Genomic DNA, 18,793 nt, shown 5'->3' on the forward strand with positions numbered 1-18,793 from the left:
TTTCATGAAAATACCGCTGACAAAGGGATGACATATGAAAGGTCGGCGAGGGTCGGCGAGAGAAGCACGATAAGCACGGTGAAAGCAAGAAAAACAAAGTCTTCATAGAAAATTGACAATAATTTGCCTTTTGTTGTTAACTGGTGTTTTCAATGACATCACGAGTTTAAAAAGAACCCTGAGTTGTAGGGGAATTGCACGAAGGAGAAGGCCATGAACCTTGAACTGCTTCGTAAGTACAAATACAGTTTGCAGTTTTGTATGTCGTTTATGAAATGGCTGTCCTTTGTTTGCAATGGAGTTTGTTGGCTACTAAATAGCAGAATGGTTGTCTTGTGAATTTATAGTTAAATCTTATTGTTCGTGTAAATATACCAGTAAGTCGAGTTATCAAGTTAAGTCCGTTGTGTATTGGCGGGAATCTTTAAATTGGGTTCACACCTACACAATGCTGAGGAATTGGGATAACAAACACATAAGCAGGGTTTTCAAAAGTAGCCGGCTGCCGTTGAAAATCGCCGCCTACTTGGTTAGTAGCGGCCGGCTACTCTGCTTGGCATTTCTTTACAGATGGTGTTTATTAAATAAAATATCCTTGGACTGGCCACTTACTTTGACAACTCAGCCGTCAACTTCAAAACCTTCTGACAACTCTGCATAAGACTTCAGCTTAAGTCCACAAATGAACTTAATTCTGTTAAAATAATTGTTTTTAACTGCTCATTATTAACTGCAGAATTTACAGTCTAACCTCCCATTAGCAACCACCCACAATGCAAGTATTTTACGGTATCCCTTCACCACGCCACCAGGTTGAAGGTTCACGTGACAATAGTATCCAACTTCCGAAAGAAAGGCTGTTGGATTTTAAACAAATCACACCTCTCAAACGATGCCAATAAGCCATGTTCAGGTATTAAAAAGTTGCAATTATTCACACAAAATAAGACTAAAGATGAGAAGTTTGACACGAGTTGTCAATTAAAATTGATAAACCAATAGTTGGGCTTGAGGGAGAAGTAACAATTCCAGGCAAGTAAACAGTGTCAATTATTGCATAGTTATTAGGGAGCTTAAGCAACAACAACAGCAACAACTATGAAAAAGTCACTTGAAAAGTGAATTTGTACTTCCTCAAACCATTCGCGTTTCAAAAGAAAAAGTGAAAAGTGCTTTGTGCCTCTCTTTCTAATATATTACTGCTTACTTTCTTTTTCAATAATTTTCTGGAGCATCCTAGCAAATAGGATAAGCATTTACTAATGCTTCTCATTTCTTACATTTTGATTTTGGTATCTTTCCACATTTCAGAGTCTTTTGGACAGAGCTATCCCGAGGTGAGATTAGCACTTTCCTGTATGTTATTACAATAATGGTGTATTAATGGTGATGATGATGCAGGTTTAATACATGTTTTGTAACAAGCTATCTGTAAAAGGATCAAAATCAAGGTTTTATGTTATGTCTTACCATCTTTTGAAACCATTAAGGTATCTTTGTCATGTGATTGAGCTGCTTTATTATGGGTGAGAGAGATGGTCATTTGACAGAATTTGCTGATAGATTGATTTTGTCACAAGGGGAAGTCGAACGTCATGCCGATAGCGGAGCGGTGTTCCCCCCTTTAACGCCAATATGGAGTGTTGTCTTTCTTTACGTTTGAATTTAATATAGTACTGTATAGGAATCGCGTAGTCTTTTTACCTAAACACAGGAGCGGCAACATTAACTAATTTTGTCATCAATTGTACATGGGTGAGAGAGATGGTCATTTGACAGAATTTGCTGATCAATTTCTGGCAGATTGTATTAACCACAGTCCACTATAAGAATTTAGCAAAGTAAAATTTGAGGTGTTGCCCTAAAACTTTGTTCAACATATTTTGTAGACAGCTATAATCTCAGGTTAAAATGTTTTAACCTACATGTACAATTGACGAAAAAATTAGTTGAGACACTTCGCCCTAAAGGGGCTTTCTGATGTTTCACTGACTTCAAAAGGGGAAAATAAAGCTTTTCCTGCCCCATCCCCTCTATGCAATGTTTTGCCACTGTTCCAGCAACCTATATAAAACAACAAACACCCAAACTTTGAATGGAGGGGAGGGGAAGGGGTGTGGATTCTTTTGTTCTCTGAACTTACCCTATTTGAATACGATGTCTCAACAATTTTGTTGCCCATTGTAGCTTGATTCTCAATTTCTTTGTCTTCTACAGCTAGGAAACGAAGGGAATTGAGAATCAACATAGGTTACAGTACAGTTTCCACACTGTGGTTAGCCAGTGAGTTGTCTGACTTGTTTGATACTCGAGCAATTCCCCAAAGCAAGTCATCGCTTACAGACTAGACCATGCTCTGTAGGATGAACTAATCACAGTCAAGGATTTAGGATTCTGGAAAGCTAAGAAACTTCAAGTCAAGTTCAACTTAAGTTCCATGTACCTGTTTAATACACTATTGCTTTCCATTTTATATGGAGTCACACTTAAATCAATGCACACTTATTCACAAGAGACTTAAAGGGAACATTTTATAATTATATGAGTGAACTTTTAGTTACAAGTTCATGCAAATAAGGAATACAAGTTACTGCATATTAAATTTCCTTTGTCCTTGATTTATAATCATGCCACAGAGGGTGGTCATACGTTTACAGTTCATTCTATTTAGGACTGAAACTCTATTCCTAGATCTCTGAGAGCTTTAGACACCTTTTCCCAACTTAAAAGAAGTCTTTTCAAACAATTATTATTTTTAAATACTCAGAAAAAGGACTTACACGTGTAAGTTTTTAGCATATCTTATTTCTGCATCTTAACGTTCAATATATACTTCAATCCATCTCTACATCACTGTTAATACATTTTTATGACTTAAGTTTTTGATAGGCAGAATTAGTGTAAGTATGAATTTATAATTTTTATTTCCATTTCAAATAATTCTATTTTCCAGAGTGCCACTGGGTTATCAAATTGTAAAAAAATTAAAATTGCTTTTTTACCCACAAAGCACTTAACAGTGTATATGAATTCTTTTAAACGTGTCCATGCGTTCCAGATCTAATTGGAACATAAGATTACAACTTTCTTTTTCTTTTCCTGAACTTTGATACAGTTCTTTAAAATTCAACTCCAAAAAAATTTGCAAGCATTTGATGAATTAAACAAGATGTAATAAGCATTATTAAGTTTGAGGCACTTTTTCAGTGACATTTTCGTACCCATCGCCGTCGTTGTTGCTTAAACTTCCTAATATTTTATTTCAGGAATATGACGGTAGCTTGGATTCAGTAAGTGTTGCCGTCACAGCGTCATTCAATCGAAGAGGTTCTCTTTTAGCTGTGGGTTGCAATGATGGTCGAATTGTCATCTGGGATTTTCTAACCAGGGGAATTGCCAAAATAATCAGTGCTCATGTGCATCCAGTAACATCTTTAAGGTAAACATACAGCGTTTATGTTACAGGTTAAACTGGCAGGCTGATTGGCTATTTCCTTTGTCTCCTAAGCCTAATTATCTACGAGTTAGGGCTAGGAGACAAAGTAAATAGAGAATCAACCTGGATTAAAGAATTTTAATTCAAATTTCATTCTAACCTGTAACATAGATATCATGATGGAGTGTATGTGTTTGTCAGAAATTTTTTTGTTGGTTTGACAACTCTACCATGCTGTATGTAAGATGGGTGCCTAGTCTTTGGGCCTCCAGACAGTGACTGCTTCTTCCATGGCTTTCAATCCCCACAGCCCAGCCATGAGCCCCCACACAAGTCCTCTGCTGAACAGTCACTCAGTGGAAAAGGGAAAGTGTCTGAGAAGAGAGGAAAATGCTGGATGGATGAATGCTCTGCGGAAAAAAATAACACAACTACAGGACTTCAATGTGCTGAAATAATGTATAGGGTGTACATTTACGTTATTGCTTTTAAGGGACTTAAATTCTATAAAGTGGATTCACTTGATTGGCCAGGAACAAACAAACAACATGAATTGAAGTGTTGATCCTGTTGTAATTTATATTCTCTTGTTTATGGTTTTTAGCTGGAGTCGAAATGGTCGTAAGCTGTTAAGTGGTTCTAATGACTGGAATGTGTCAGTGTGGGATGTCCTTTCTGGAGAGTGTGATCAGAAATATCGTTTTCAGTCACATGTCACCAAAGTACAGTTCCATCCAAGAAACAAGTATGAAATTTATTTACAATATTTAAGTCCAGACTGAAAGTTTCGGACAAAAAAAAACAACAACACAATTTGAGTCAGATGGATTAGTAACCACATTAACATGATAAAAATGTCCTTGTTCAGAGTGATTAAATGAAGAGAGTCTCCGTTAGGACTTTTTTCCTTTAACATGCCTTTGCCGGAGCTAGGAATATGAAAGTGGCAAGCGGATTTTGCCTCATGTCTCATGCCTCCCTGTAATAATAAATAGTGTTGGGAAATGGCTGAGATTTCGTAATTGATCAGGCGTTTGACCCAATCAGTCGATCATCGATTATAATGGATATAATATCTGTTTATAAGAATTCTACTTAGGATTGCTACTGCACCACCATGTTTTAAAACATGACAAAATCATATAAAATGTACCAGAAAAGGGAGGTCAATGTGTTCGACCCTGCTTGCCATGGAGTTCCAGTAACCAAGCAGAACTGGGAGGGTTGTGAAGTTAGATTCTCACCTGGAGCTCAGAGTTTTTCTGTACTTATAGGTGTTCAAATTCTCTCTCTTCTTTAGTCATGAGATCATTAAAAGACAGCACACAAGTCTTAAATATGTTTATTTGCCAACCAAAAAAAATATATTTTTCCCACAATAATTGATTGAACATTTCCAATAATCAATTATCGTATTGCTTAAAGAGTTTTTTTTTTTTTTTTTTTTTTTTAATCGGACTATTGATGTGTTTCCTTACTTCATATATATCTTTTTATTTCATTATTATTATTACTATTTTCTTTGTTTTTTTAGCAGTTAAAAGAAACTTTTGAATTTTAGAGGTTGACAGTTTTTTTTTTTTTTTATTGAAATGAAATGTTTTTTAATTCGAAAAAATTTTTCTTAGTTTTAATTAACTTATTTTTAAGCTAAATTAAGTGCTTTTTAAATAGACAGAAATTGTAAATAGTGTTTTTGAATGAATAGTTTTTTCTTTTTTTTAAGCGAATTAATTGTAAATAGGATTTTAATAGTTTTTTAATAAAATTGCTTAAAGAGTTTGATTGATGATTGATTATATATGTGATGGTCGCCGCACCTTTAATGCATACACTCCAAATGTGAAACTTTACCTTCTCAATTTGACAAGTGTTTATTGTTACTGATCTGTTATTGTTGCAGTAAAGTGATCCTTGTCTGTCCTGGAAAACATGCACCAGTGCTTGTGAAACTGGATGGACAACATCATTCATTGCCAAATGGTGGAGAGGTAACTGAAGACGAGCAGTTTTAAAAGAAAGGTGTTGCCTATAGTGTTTTATGAAAACACAACAAACTCCAATTGTTACTGCTGCATGACAGCTACAGCCACAAGAACATTAGGGCCCAGTTGTTCCAAGGCCAGTTAACTCTAACCTGGGGTTAAATTTTAATCCTGGTTTCTTTTCCTTTCCTTGCAACGTATTTTCTTGGATGATTTTCTTTATTCTTTCCAGAACATCCAGCCTTCAATCTGTTGATGAAAAGAACTAAACTGAATATTCTTTTTGTTCTTTCATATCTAAATGCAAATTTTACACTAACCCTGGATTTACCTAACACAGCTTTTCAAGACCACCCCGGCCCAGGAAAACAGAAGGTTTAAATAGGCAAATGAACAACTCTGAACATGGAACACACTTTTTGGTACATTTCTTTGCTGTCCCTGCTTGATGATGAAATGGAATTTGTTATTTTTGTGGGTTTTTATAGAATTAAAACTTAAGACAATAATTTTTTTTTGCTTGCATACAGAACTCAACTCCTTAAAAAATCTCTGAATTTAGAATAGTTAGATGACATGGAATAATAACTATAAAGTTTAAAAGGGCAAATTCATTTTTGTGTGTCCACCGCCCTAGGCTACTGTATCAGGTACCAATTTGGCGGCCATTTCATTAGAATAACAATGTACATTTTTTGTTTAGTCTGAACAGAATATTGTGGCATCATTTGACAGAAAGGGGGAGTACATCTACACAGGGAATTCTAAAGGAAAGGTGAGGAGAAATTTTGATTTACCATAATGCTGTAATTGTTGTGAGAAAGAAATTTGAAGTCTGCTTATTCAAATAAACTCAATATCAAATAAACTCAATATTCTTTCTCTCTCCTTAGGTTTTGGTAATTGATGCTGAAACACATCAAGTAAGTTTTATTGCAACATGCAAACTAAGCACTGTCCAATAGCCGGGGTTAGTGGATTTTAATGCTATCAGGCTAGTGAATTCAGTCCTTAACTTGCCCAACAGGCAAATGAAGTTTTTCAGGGGATTCAAATTACAGAAGAATTGTGAGCAATCCTGCTGATCAAATTTCTTTCCGACTAGTTGAAATGACTTTTAGTTCATGCTAGTTATGGCTTACCAGAATGGTAAGCTGTAAAACTGACCATTGCACCTTGTGCCTTGTGTTATTCAGCTATAACAAACAAAAAACAATCAGAAATTTTCACTGGCTTGATTGTATTCCTGTTCTAGGTAGTGACAGAGTTTAGAATACAAACAGGAACAAGTGCTAACACAGCTGTCAAGGCAATAGAATTTGCCAGAAGAGGAAGGTGTGATTAACTTGTAGTAAAGCTGAACCCCCCGTAAGTGACCAACCAAAATCTGAAGATTTAGTGGTTGCTTATAGGAGGTGGTCCCTTATAACAGTTGAACAACAGGTCATTGTTTCTAAGAGCTTCTGCACTTTAATTTCTTGGGATGATTTCAAAGTTATGATGTGTGTGTTTCAATGCCATCCCTTTAAGTTCATTGTATGGTCTGAGTAGTTTGGTAAATGCAGCAAACATAGAAATCAGAACATACATCAAGCAGTCACTTACAAGAGGTTAAAGAAAATAGAAATTGTTAAAACTTTCACCACAAAAGGTGATTGTGGTATCTTATGAGAAGTGATTGTTTATGAGAGTTTCCAACTATGTTAGCGTTCTCCTTATTAAGTAACACTTCTTACCACCTGCAACTGCTTGAAGGTTTACCAAAATGAAATAGGTAGTTTTAAGAAATACGCAAGTTGTAATCCAATCCGATTCTTAAAATGTTAAATAATGATTTTAAAAATATATATGGAAAAGCACTAAATTATCCACCGCTTTTTTTTTCCTGAGACACACATTTTGTAAAGAGAACATTGAAGACAGAGTGAAATTATGGGAACTAAATGTTTTAAATTGTTGTCTTAACATGACAATGGCTGATTTGCGTAAAATAGGTCTTTAAAGGAGGGAATGATGTTTCAGAGAACTTAGCTCTTAAATTTCCCAGCAAAAGCAGGGCCATGTCCCTCACTCCACACGCACTCCTGCACCTCACTCCTCACTCACTCCTGCACCTCTGGCACATATTTTTGTCTTATCCGCCATGATGGTCCCTTACCTGCTGAGCTAAAATTTAGGGAGAAGACAGTCTGGGGAGAACACTTACTATATGGGAAAAGTTTTGATGTTCAGGACAGGTGGTCCCTTATGAGATGCTGTCTGACTTACGAGAGGTGGTGGAAGGAAAAGTAAAACTTAATCAGCCAAAACTAAATTTTCAGTACACTTTGGTTGTTTGGCAACTGTTAAGGTAGAAAGAAACCTTTAAGTTTTTGTTGTTGCTCTTGGTCAGTGGTAAAAGTACATAAAAAAGTCTTAACTCAAAAGTGGCAAACCTAGGGAGGGTGCAAATTTAAGGGAAATTAGCACGCAAACATTGCTTCCACTTGGGATTCAAACATCTAATTCCTCTTTGTATCGTTACTTTAGCGCATTTCTCATAAACTCACAAGACAGAATAATCCGGGTATTTGACAGTCAGATTGTGCTGTCCTGTCAAGGAACTGTGGGCGCTGAACCTGAACCAATACAGAAACTTCAAGATCTTGTAAACAGGTGAAGACAACAAGTTATTCTGTTTGTAATCTGTGTTGGAGGAACCTTAAACATCCCAACCCACATAATGTTCTGACATTCAAAGGAATAGAACTAAAATGTCTAAAGCAGGTTTTTTTATTTGTGTATTTATTATATATTTGGAAATTTAGAATTTACAGTAGAGCATATTACCTCAATAACCCCAGTATCAACATTCACCTCATCAACTCTCTCTTACATGTAACAGACACGGGTGTAAGGGTACTGCTGAGGTTAGAGTGCTTAGCTGCCTTTGGCGGGCCAAGTTTAAGTCCTGGATGTAACATCATAAGTGGGTTGAATTTGCCCCTGCTTCAAGAAGGATTTTTCTGGTTCTCTGGCCTACATTTATGAACAGAACTTATATGAAATTCAACACATTTTTGCTTGAGTTATTACCTCCTGCATTCGTCCTGTATTAACCTCAGTCCACAGTGCTTATTATAATATTAATTTTTGCCTTACAGAACGTTGTGGAAGAAATGTTGTTTTTCTGGAGATGGAGAATACATCTGTGCAGGTAATCGTGATTCTGCTAATTTTGATCTTTGAATCACCACGCAAGATGCTAAATGGACGTTGCTCATTCTAGCAGCATGTTTAGGGGCATGTTACATGCATGTAGGTCAGGGCTTTCATTAACTTTTTTAGCAGCTGTACCAAGTGAAGATTTACAAAACTATAAAGCTTCCCACTTGATATCCCGTAAAATCATGTGAGCTCAGCCATAACAGGTGGTGTCCCAGCCCAACATACCGTCCCCCAACGGCACTTTTTCCCTTGAAATATCTACACTGTAAATCTTCCCTGTTGTTAAGAACGCAGTCTTAAGAACAGCTTATCAACTGTAGTGCTTTGTTTTACCAGGATCATCTCGAACTCATGCTCTTTACATATGGGAGAAAGGTGTAGGCAATCTTGTCAAGATTCTTCATGGAACAAAGGGCGAACTGTTGCTTGATGTAGTGGTAAGCTTTTGAGTAATATATCAAGCATGAGATCGGGCTAGACACAGTGTTTCATCACCAGATGAAACACTGAGAAGAGAGTTGAAAATACGATGTGCAGCAGAGTATTTTTGACGAACTTCAAGGTGTTTCATCTGTTGATGAAACACTGTGTTGAATGCTTGATAATACCTCTTAAACAAAATGATTTTGGAAGGAGAAATTAAGGATGCAAAATTTGGCAATTTTTCTTCTGATTTCCTATCACTCATGAAACATTGATTTCATGCTGGTCATGACAATAAAATGGCCTGTATAATTTAGACAGTCAGTCTGAAGCTAGCCCACATAGCTGGCAGGATTTGTTGCAAATGACTGCTAACAAAGACTGCACAAAAACACCTTTAAAATGAATTTGTTTGTAAAGCTGCAAGAAGAATGGGGTAAAATCCTTCTGGACTTCTAACTCTCTAGTCATGGAAGCATGCACTCCTGCATTATGACCCCACCAGCTACACAGGCTAGCCTGAAACAAAAGGAAAGCAATCTTTCTCACTCAACACTTCATGTGCGTTTGAGAGAAAGAGGGGGTGTTATAGAACATTATTCTGGCATCACTTAATTGATATCTTTCGAAAACATTTTCCTGCGAATAAATTGCTATCCAGAGGACAAACAGTAACCAAACTGATCCAGTCTTCCTTACATTTACTTCTATTTCCTACAGTTCTGCAAGAACCTAAGTAATAACAAATATTATTTCATCCACTAGAAAGAGATTGATCCAGTGGATATTTCACCTAAAAGAAAGTCAAGTTACTGTGCTAATGTATGGGCTACTTTTGTTTTTATATAGTTATGTACCCACTCACTTTTTTATCTTACCAGTGGCATCCAATCCGTCCAATAATAGCCTCGATTTCAAGTGGTGTTGTCTCAATTTGGGCTCAAAATCATGTGGTAAGGATCATGAGAAGATCATTAGATTCTGCATAGGTCATTTCTGAGTTGCACCAAGCCTCTGTTTCAAAACGAGGCTGATTTTGAAGCTATTGATATAGAAATGATTTTTTAATTCTCATGCAAATGGTACCTATTATCACAAGAAAGGTCTTGCACTTAAGTAGCCTCGTTTTGAAAGTGAATGTTTTTGGAACTCGGTAATGGCCTATTTTATTGCAGTGGACAATTGAAGCTGCCTGCGAACAGCAGACGCATTTCGGAGGGAGAGAAGGGACAACCGGAAATGCGTCTGCTGTTCGCAGGCTATGTACTGGATAGCAAAAAACTAACTGGATTCAACAATTCAATTCAATTCTTTATTTCACACTATATAAGATATTTACATAAGTGTACGTAGGTAGGAAAATAAAGTAACTGATAAATAATAATTAACTAAAAGACATTTAGTTCATTTGTATACAGTGTCCAAGGTAGCAAGAGCTTTCTTGCTGGCCACCGTCATGTTGAAATGATTGGTAGCAGTAAAGAGAGGAATAAAATCTCAGATAATATCGGTGATAAAACATATAAACAAGGTCAGATTTGGTTGGTTAGAAAACAGGACTTCCTTATGATATGGCAGACACTTGAGACCAGGCGGTACAGTCTCCCAGATTTTTGGAGCGGAGAATTTAAAGGACGTCTTACCTAAGTTGGTGGATACTTTTGGCCTAAAATAGTTCAGACTACAAACTGATATTTGTACAAGATTTGATGTTTATCTATGAACTAGGCAAAAATTCTTCCTTCCAAATTTTCCGTAAGTCATTGACATTCAGATAACCTTTCGCATCCATCACTTTGAATTAACTCGGAAATTAAGTGGTTATGGTAGGTTCAATTCACTTTCATGTTTACCACCAATTCGCCATGCTGCCGCATATGCAAAACATATGGAACAACAGAAACAAAGAGCTGCAACTGGTGACCTACATGGTCTCGAATTGGAAGTGAAAATTGTAAAGGGACTGCGTCAGCACAATTTAATCCATTTGTTTAGTTTTGCCACCTACCGGCTATGAAAATTTTACTATAAAGGGTTAGCGAAGAAATTGCTACTTAAATGGCAAAATCACAGCTTCAGGATGTCTCCTGAAGCTTAAATTTCGAAGTTACACGCACTAAACCTTGACTGCAATCCATTTTATGTCGTCACTTGTTTCCATCCGCCAATTTTAACCTTCTCTAATTTTGTCCATCAGTGTCTTATTTTGTATTTATCTATTTTAAAGCTTCCTTTACTTTTTAAGACATGAATTTGTATTTCACCTAATTTATTGGCTAGTTCCCAAATGGCTGAATTTTCCTATATGGTGTTTAAATAAGGTGTCATGTGACCATGGTGACCACTTGACTTGCGACTTCATATATCATACTCAGTCCAATCAATGACCAGAATTTTTTTTGGAAATTACTGCGGAAATTACATCCTTGCATCCTAAATGCAGATTTAAAATAGACCATATCCGAGTTCCGAAAACTCACACTTTCAAAACGAGGCTATTGAAGTGCAAAACCTTTTTCGTGAAAATTAGTTTTATTTGCATGAGAATAAAAAATCATCTTCGTATCAATGGCTTCTCACTTAACCTCGCTTTGAAACGGAGGCTTTGGGTTACTCGGAAATGGTTCATTGTGAGAGATGTTAACTTTATTTGATTTTCCTTTCGAACAGGAAAACTGGAGCGCATTTGCACCAGATTTCAAAGAGCTGGATGAAAATGTAGAATATGAAGAAAAAGAAAATGAATTTGATATCGTAAGTATAGCACCGTCTATTGCGCTCAATAACCTTTGTACCAAGTCAAGCTTACGTAACTGAGCCCGGAAGATAAAGTGTATGGACACGCGAGAACGCAAAAAGCGCGCGAGGGACTGAAGAGAGAGAGAAGAGCCTATCAATAGTCTACGTTCGAAATATCAAAATTCTAACGTGATTCCCAGGCTTTAGGGACAAAATTGCAATTTTTTCACGACTCCATTGTCTCTTAATTCTCAGAAGAGACTTGAACACAAAGAAAACCCAACCAAATAAAGAAATATGACCAGAAAGCCTGGGGGTCATGTTAGAATGTTAATATATTGAACGTGGGGTATTCGCCACGTTAGAAACCGAAAGGAAACTGGGACGAGTTAACTTTCGCTTAGACTCCTGGGATCGTTACTGTGAATACGCCGGTCAGCTATTGGCCAGTTCGCCACTTGCACATCTCCAATAATGCACCTTATTGCCCCCCCCCCCCCCCCCCCCCAAAAAAAAAAAAATTGTATAAGCCGCATTCTTTTCAATTTCTCTTGGGACGGCTGGAATACCCAGGAGAAATGAAAAACAAACGTTATGCAAAATTTTTGGGGGTGGGGGGGCAAATAAGGTGCATTATGAGAGATGTGCAGGTGGCGAATAGCTTAAGATCCAACGACGCGACAGTAACGACAACGTCGCCTGAAAACTGAATTTGCGTTCTTTCAGTCTTTATCGCGATGATTCGTACTTACTTTTTCAAATGTACGCGAACCCTTCTGAATTTGAATTCCAAGGGACGATGTTCAAGTTCAGAAAGCAAAATAAAACAGCTGAATAAATTTTCGTCGTTGTTTGTTTACGTTCTCCATAAAACTTGCACGCCGTACTTGTGCAAAAACGGCAAAGAAATGTACAAAAAGCGTGATGCACGTGCAAAGTTGTTGTTTTTCCTATTAAACCTGTTTCTTTTTACAGGTTCTCGTTGCCGTCGCGTCATTGAATCTTAAAGTCCCTAATATTTTTTCCCGTCCCCAGTAACAGTCCCAGAAGTCTTTGCGAAAGTTAACTTGGCCCAGATTCCCTCTCGTTTCTAAAGTCTCGTAATTTTCCCGCCATTTTCGTTGTCGACCGACCCGGCAAGGGCCCATCTCAGTGTATGTTGCATGTTAGTTGAGAAGGCCTGTTGTTGTTTTTTTTGGCTTTTTGTTTTGTTAAAAAGGAAGATGAAGATGAAGAAGCAGAGGTACCTTCTGAAACAGAGGCAGGAGAAGAAGGTGAAGTTGATGTGTGCACGGTGGAACGAATTCCCGCTCTGTGTAGCAGGTGCGAACTTTGAAACAAATGTAAATGCTCCATATATAAGAACGGCATTAGTGGTTAGCTCACTTTGGATTAGAAACATCAGGGAGCTTTAGCATCGACGACAGCGACGGCAGCGAAAACGTCACTTGTAAAACGAATCCGCGTTTTTTCAAACTTTGTCGCGACTATTCCAATTCGCTGAAAATGTCAAATGAAGGCGAATTTCCCTAGAGTTGATTTCTTTGGGGACCGTTCTCAACTTTAAAAAGAAAAAGAAAAAATCGTCGGCGCTTGTTTACGTTCTGCATAAAACGTGAAATTAGGCATTTTCACGTCGTAGTCGTGCAGTGACGACAACGAAATGTAGAGAAAAGCGTGATGCACGTGCAAAGTTGTTGTTTTGCTTACGAAGCCTTTTGTTTTTTGCCGTCGTCGTTGCTAAAGCTCCGTATTTTAATAGATTGTGAGACGAGGGCAACTACCAGGACGAAATTTTCTCAATACTAAGTACTGCGCGTGCGTGAACTCGCGTCATTTGGGCGGGAAAAGTGGGAGCCGTCGTCATTATACTACGGGTTTTAGCGAGAATGTCGTAGTAGCCGAAACAAGTTGGCAAATGTTGGAACTTTTATCATTTTGTGATTGGAGAAGGGTTTAACCTCTTTAAGTGTTAAATTTTCTGTTGAAGAAAAAGGACCACGAGCTTCATCTTCATCTTCATCTTCATCTTCATCTTCTCTAACCCAACTTTAACACTAACTTCTCACTTTGGGAAAATGTTGGGTAAGGGGAGGGGTCGGTGGGGCAGTTTCGGAGAATCTATCTAATACTGATCCTATCCACCCTGACTGTGAATTGTGATGTTACAGCGATGAAGAGAATGACGAAGACATGGATTCAATATACTACCTTCCTGTTGCACCAGAAATTGATGATCCTGAAGAGACTGGCTGGACTCAGGAGGTATGTGGCAAAAAAACGACACTAGTGCGAGCTCCCTAGAACCACTTCCACGTACAAATTCTCCATACATTTCCATGTAAAATAAGTTGAGAGAATTTGTCATAACAGGAAGCTTAAGCAACAACGACGGCGACGGCTACGAAAACGTCACTCAAAAAGTGAAGTCGCACTGCTTCAAACTTGATCGCGCTTATCCCATCGCGTTCAGTTCGTCAAATGTTGGCAATTTTTTTGGAGTTGAATTCTAAAAGACTGTATCGAAGTTCAGGGAAAGAAAAATAAAGTTGTTGTCTTGTGTTCATGTTTTCCACAAAACGTGAAATTAGGCATTTTCAGGTCGTAGTCGTACAGTCTGTGGATGAAATCCTATGGTGTTACCATTCAAATGAAACCTCTTCATCAGTACTGTCACGTGGTACTGTTTATTTAGTTTGTAGTTCTAAAGTTTGAGTCTGTGGATGAAATCCTATGGTGTTACCATTCGAATGGAACCTTTTCAGTAGTTCTTTCGCATGGTACTATTTATTAAGTATCTAGTTCTAACTTTTGAGTCTGTAGATAAAATCCCACAGTGTTACCATTCAAATGAAACCTTTTTGGCAAAACTTTGCATAGTACTATTCATTTCTTAACATTTTACAAAAAGAAATTTGACGGTCTTTATTCAGATTCTTATTAGGCCAGTCTATACAGTGCACTTAATACACTTTGCAGTGAACGACACTTGAGTTTTGAACAATTTGGCATCGTTTACTTTTGTGATCTGTAGGGACGAGGGTCCCTAGAGCTTTTTCAAAGTACGCCCCTCCCATTTTCTGAAGGAAATGCCCCGGAGACAAGGGCGAGCTCCATTACGTCATTTCCAAGTTCAACCGGGCCTCTGTATCAAAACGAGGTTAAGTGCTCAGCCTTTGATATAAAAATGATTTTTAATTCTAATGCAAATAAAACTCATTTTCACAAGAAAGGTTTTGAACTTGGCCTCATTTTGAAAATGAGAATTTTTAGGACTCAGAAGTGGCTTATTAACTAATCGACCACAATTTTCGGATACCCATGCTTCTGTCTGGTGTGAACCTTTACCTCTTTCAGTGTGGTAGGATTGTTAGTTTGAGGCTTTTAATTATCTTTGGTATTTCGCGGGAATTTTTGTTCGCGGTCTTTAATTTGGAGGGGATTTTTTTTACAATGGCGAAAAACTCGAAATCGAGTACCTGTAACATAGTTGTTTGTCGGTTGTAATGTAATCAAGTTTGCTTTATTTTTTTTTTTTTTTTGTCAGACCGATCCACATACCCATGATTCCGAGCGTAAGAGAGTCTCTTCGCAGGTGACTGGGAATGAGTCGCAGAAAAAGAAGGTCAAAGTGATTGACATTAGCCAACAACAAAACGGAGAATCTGGTAAGAGAATCGCTACACACGAGGAGGAAACGCTGCCTTTCAGATACTGAAAATTGAGTTGCAAAAAAAAAAGCAAGGTGTGGCCGAGTTGTTTCAGAGACTGACTCCGAACTGTCTGAGTATCATATGAAATACTCGATCGAATGTTTGAAACGACAGTACTTCTCAGATAAAGAAAGCAGTAATTCCAATTGTTTTATAACAAGTAAGATCCGATATCCAAACTCCCCTCATGTGCTTTTTATTTCCTTTTGTTTTTTGTTTACCGTAAATTCCTCACCCCAATCCGCCCCCCGCCGGCGGCTTATTTGTTTCAAACCTGTTTGAGGGAGGGGGGGCTTAATAGAGACGACGGGCTTATTTAATTAAGAAAAGACGACGGTATGAGTTCTCCATACAGAACTAGAATATAAACTGGAAAAGCTCAAGTACAAGAAGTTTTAGGTGATGCAACAGAGGATCAAAAACAAATCCGAACTTCCAGATGGTGAATAAACCATCCCGGATCAGTCCACGCGAAGTTTTACAGTCGTGATTGATTAATACAGTCTATCATTTATTAATTAACAATTAATGAATGAGTCTGAGTATCGTATGAAGAATTATGGAGAGCGAGGAGGGTGTTATCCGTCGAGGCCGTAGGCCGAGAGGGATAACACCTTCGAGATCTCCATAATTCTTCATATGGTACGAAAGCTGAATTCAATAATTGTTTTATTATTCATTCAAAACAATTCCTAGTTTAAAAACATGGCTAAGACATGCTTATCTCCATCGATCCATCGATGTTAAGTTCATCATGGATAGTGCACGTTTAGGGTTGTTTAGCTCCGCAAATATTCTCCAAATAGCAGATGTCGCCCTTCGAGTTGTCTTCTTGCTGTTCTTGCCATGTTTTAGCTATTATTTCGCCTAGTTCTTACTCTTTAACGAGTGAAATGTCTACCATTTTTGTTTTCAAAACCAAAACAACTCAACCTCATCCCCAGGTTTTCTCGGTTAACAGTGCATTAACCTGCAAGAAAGCAGCACTTTTGACGTCATCGGTTCATTAAACGCAAAATTCTTCCAAATTTGGTCATCGGAATCAGAATCGGGAAAATATTTTGAATGAAGATTTATTTGAGGAGGGAAGGGGTGGGGCTTATAAAGGAGGGGGCTTATTAACTTTCTTCCCCTGAAAAGGAGGGCTTATTTGAGAGGGGTGGGGATAAACAGAGGTTTTACGGTATTTTCTTTTTACCATGAACTATTCAATTGTGTTTGAGAAGCGTCGGCAAGGTCTGTTCAAAACTCGGAACCTTTCTTTAGGAACCAACCAAATTCAATTAATGATGCCATCATATGGGACGAGCTTCCTCACACTGCCGTTTTCTTTCAGAAAATCTAACCAACACTACACAAATGCATGTTGTTCGATAAAATATTGAAAGCCATTTTTTAAGGCAGCCAGTCTTATCTTTTAAAAGGTTTTTCTCTCTGAGTGTTAAGTTTTTTTTTTACATAACAGTATGAGTAAACTGGTGAAAGACAGTTTGTGGAGAGCTGGGTTATAAAGGGAGAATTTTGTGATTAAAATTGCGTGTTTGATAATGCAAGGGACTGTTCAGGTTAGTTGCCCAACGAGCCTTATCTTTCTCCTGTTTGTTTTATCGTAGGATTGCACAAGAATGTACCTTCTCACACGGAAGTAACGCCAGCCATAAACCCAGAAAGCGCTACAACAAAAACAAACGAGCTGGAGCAACCATTGCATTTAGATACGGACTCCGTCTTCGAATAACGCTTTAAAAAAAAACACTTTGGTGTTATTCTATGTTGATCACTGGGTTTAGATCCAAACATGCCCAATCAAATCAAAGAAACTTCAAAAACCAATCAGATCTCGATGCAAAGCAATGAGAGCTTCCACTCTGCGTGGAAAAAAGAGTTGACTAGGATTGTACGGTTGGTTGATCTCTCATCTGATTGGCTGAATAAACAGCACGCTCACTCCGGCCTTTTCAACAATTTTGACAACGAAGCAAAAGGTGTCATGGGTTCGTGTTTGATAAAGGTTTATTTAGTATGTGTGTGTGTTTGTCCTCCGTGTCGTCGAGTGATTCGATGCTATTTTTCTAAGATGTATGTATTAAGTTATTTCAGTTATTTTATTGTATGTTACAGCACAGTGTGTGTCTCATAATGTACAAAATAAACCCATTTATTTCCAGTAAGATAGATTGTAATCAAAGGTTAGTTTTACCGACATGAGCTTCGGTGTGACCTTTTATGTTTCTTCAAACTAGCTGCAAAAGTCAGCGGATATGCTTGTCGGAGAATAACTCGAATTTCCCTTTGGTTTGCGAGGAAAGTTGGACAGACCTAGGCCATCTCAGCGTTCGCCCTATTTCAAAGGTAATGTCACACGCCCGAGATGCAAGGATAGCCAATCTCGTCACCAGAGCCCTCGTGGTCATGCGCAATAGAGAATAGCTCTAGGGTCGAGAATGCAAGGAAAGCGAAACGCGGCCGGCTCTTTGCGCATGCATCAAACTTGAAAGTACAACCGGCGTTCTCGTAGACAGTGTTCAGTCTCCATTTCGCTCCCGCACATCTCTCTCCTTTTCAGAGAGGTAGGAAAGGGACTGCAGTTCAGACGACAGCGGCGCTGATGAGCTCATAGCAGGGCGCACAAAGGCTTATCTGCCTTGGCTTATAGTCTCCGTACTAAATACGCTGCCTCGACTTCAATACTCCGAACTGCTCACAATTTGCTCCCGATTTCTTTCGTAGCTCAGTCGGATAGAATGCTGGTATAACTAATTCAGCGATTGGGACTTCAATCCAAGCCAGGGTCAAAAATATTTTCTTCGATTCCTGGTTTATCTCACTTTCCTTTCTTGAATCATTGATGGCGTTTCTCACTTTTTAGTTCTCAAAAAACATAATTTAGAGTGCTACACTGGTTGCACACTTTAGTAACATTCAACTAGTGGTCTGTTATCAATGCTGCGTTCTGATTGGTTGAGCTACTACTAGGCTATACGTCATAGCCCACTAGTAGCGAAAAGCGCCTGCTTTGAAAACCATAACAATGCCGGCTGAATAGCGTTTTGCTAGCTGAAGTTGTTTTGTCGGCCGTCGGCCTCGCAGGGCGCAAATTGACGCAGAGCCCATTCGAGCTCGAGGAATAATTGTTAATGATACGCTATATATCGGTAAAAATGAACCAAATGTGATTTTCAAAGTGATGTGCCTTAGTAAACTGCCATGCTTTGTACCCAGCTTAACACAAGTATGAATGGTATCAGCTGGTACTGGTACCAACTACCGATAGTGGGCGGTTTTCATGG

At 38.1% G+C, this 18,793-nt stretch overlaps 1 protein-coding gene across 1 annotated transcript; it reads left to right on the forward strand.

The window, feature by feature from the left end:
* The first annotated feature begins 42 nt into the window (after positions 1-42).
* LOC140949873 (retinoblastoma-binding protein 5 homolog) lies at positions 43-17,370 on the forward strand. Its single transcript, XM_073399016.1, has 17 exons — positions 43-232; positions 1,312-1,337; positions 3,267-3,439; positions 4,041-4,181; positions 5,340-5,427; positions 6,125-6,196; positions 6,315-6,344; positions 6,677-6,756; positions 7,951-8,076; positions 8,565-8,617; positions 8,965-9,065; positions 9,933-10,004; positions 11,722-11,805; positions 13,010-13,113; positions 13,962-14,055; positions 15,338-15,458; positions 17,117-17,370. Exons 1-17 carry the CDS (start codon positions 214-216, stop codon positions 17,239-17,241), a joined length of 1,509 nt encoding a protein of 502 aa, XP_073255117.1. The 5' UTR covers positions 43-213; the 3' UTR covers positions 17,242-17,370.
* The last annotated feature ends 1,423 nt before the right edge of the window (positions 17,371-18,793 follow it).

The sequence above is a fragment of the Porites lutea genome, chromosome 10 (genome assembly GCF_958299795.1).
Source record: "Porites lutea chromosome 10, jaPorLute2.1, whole genome shotgun sequence".
Classification (NCBI taxonomy): Eukaryota; Metazoa; Cnidaria; class Anthozoa; order Scleractinia; family Poritidae; genus Porites; species Porites lutea.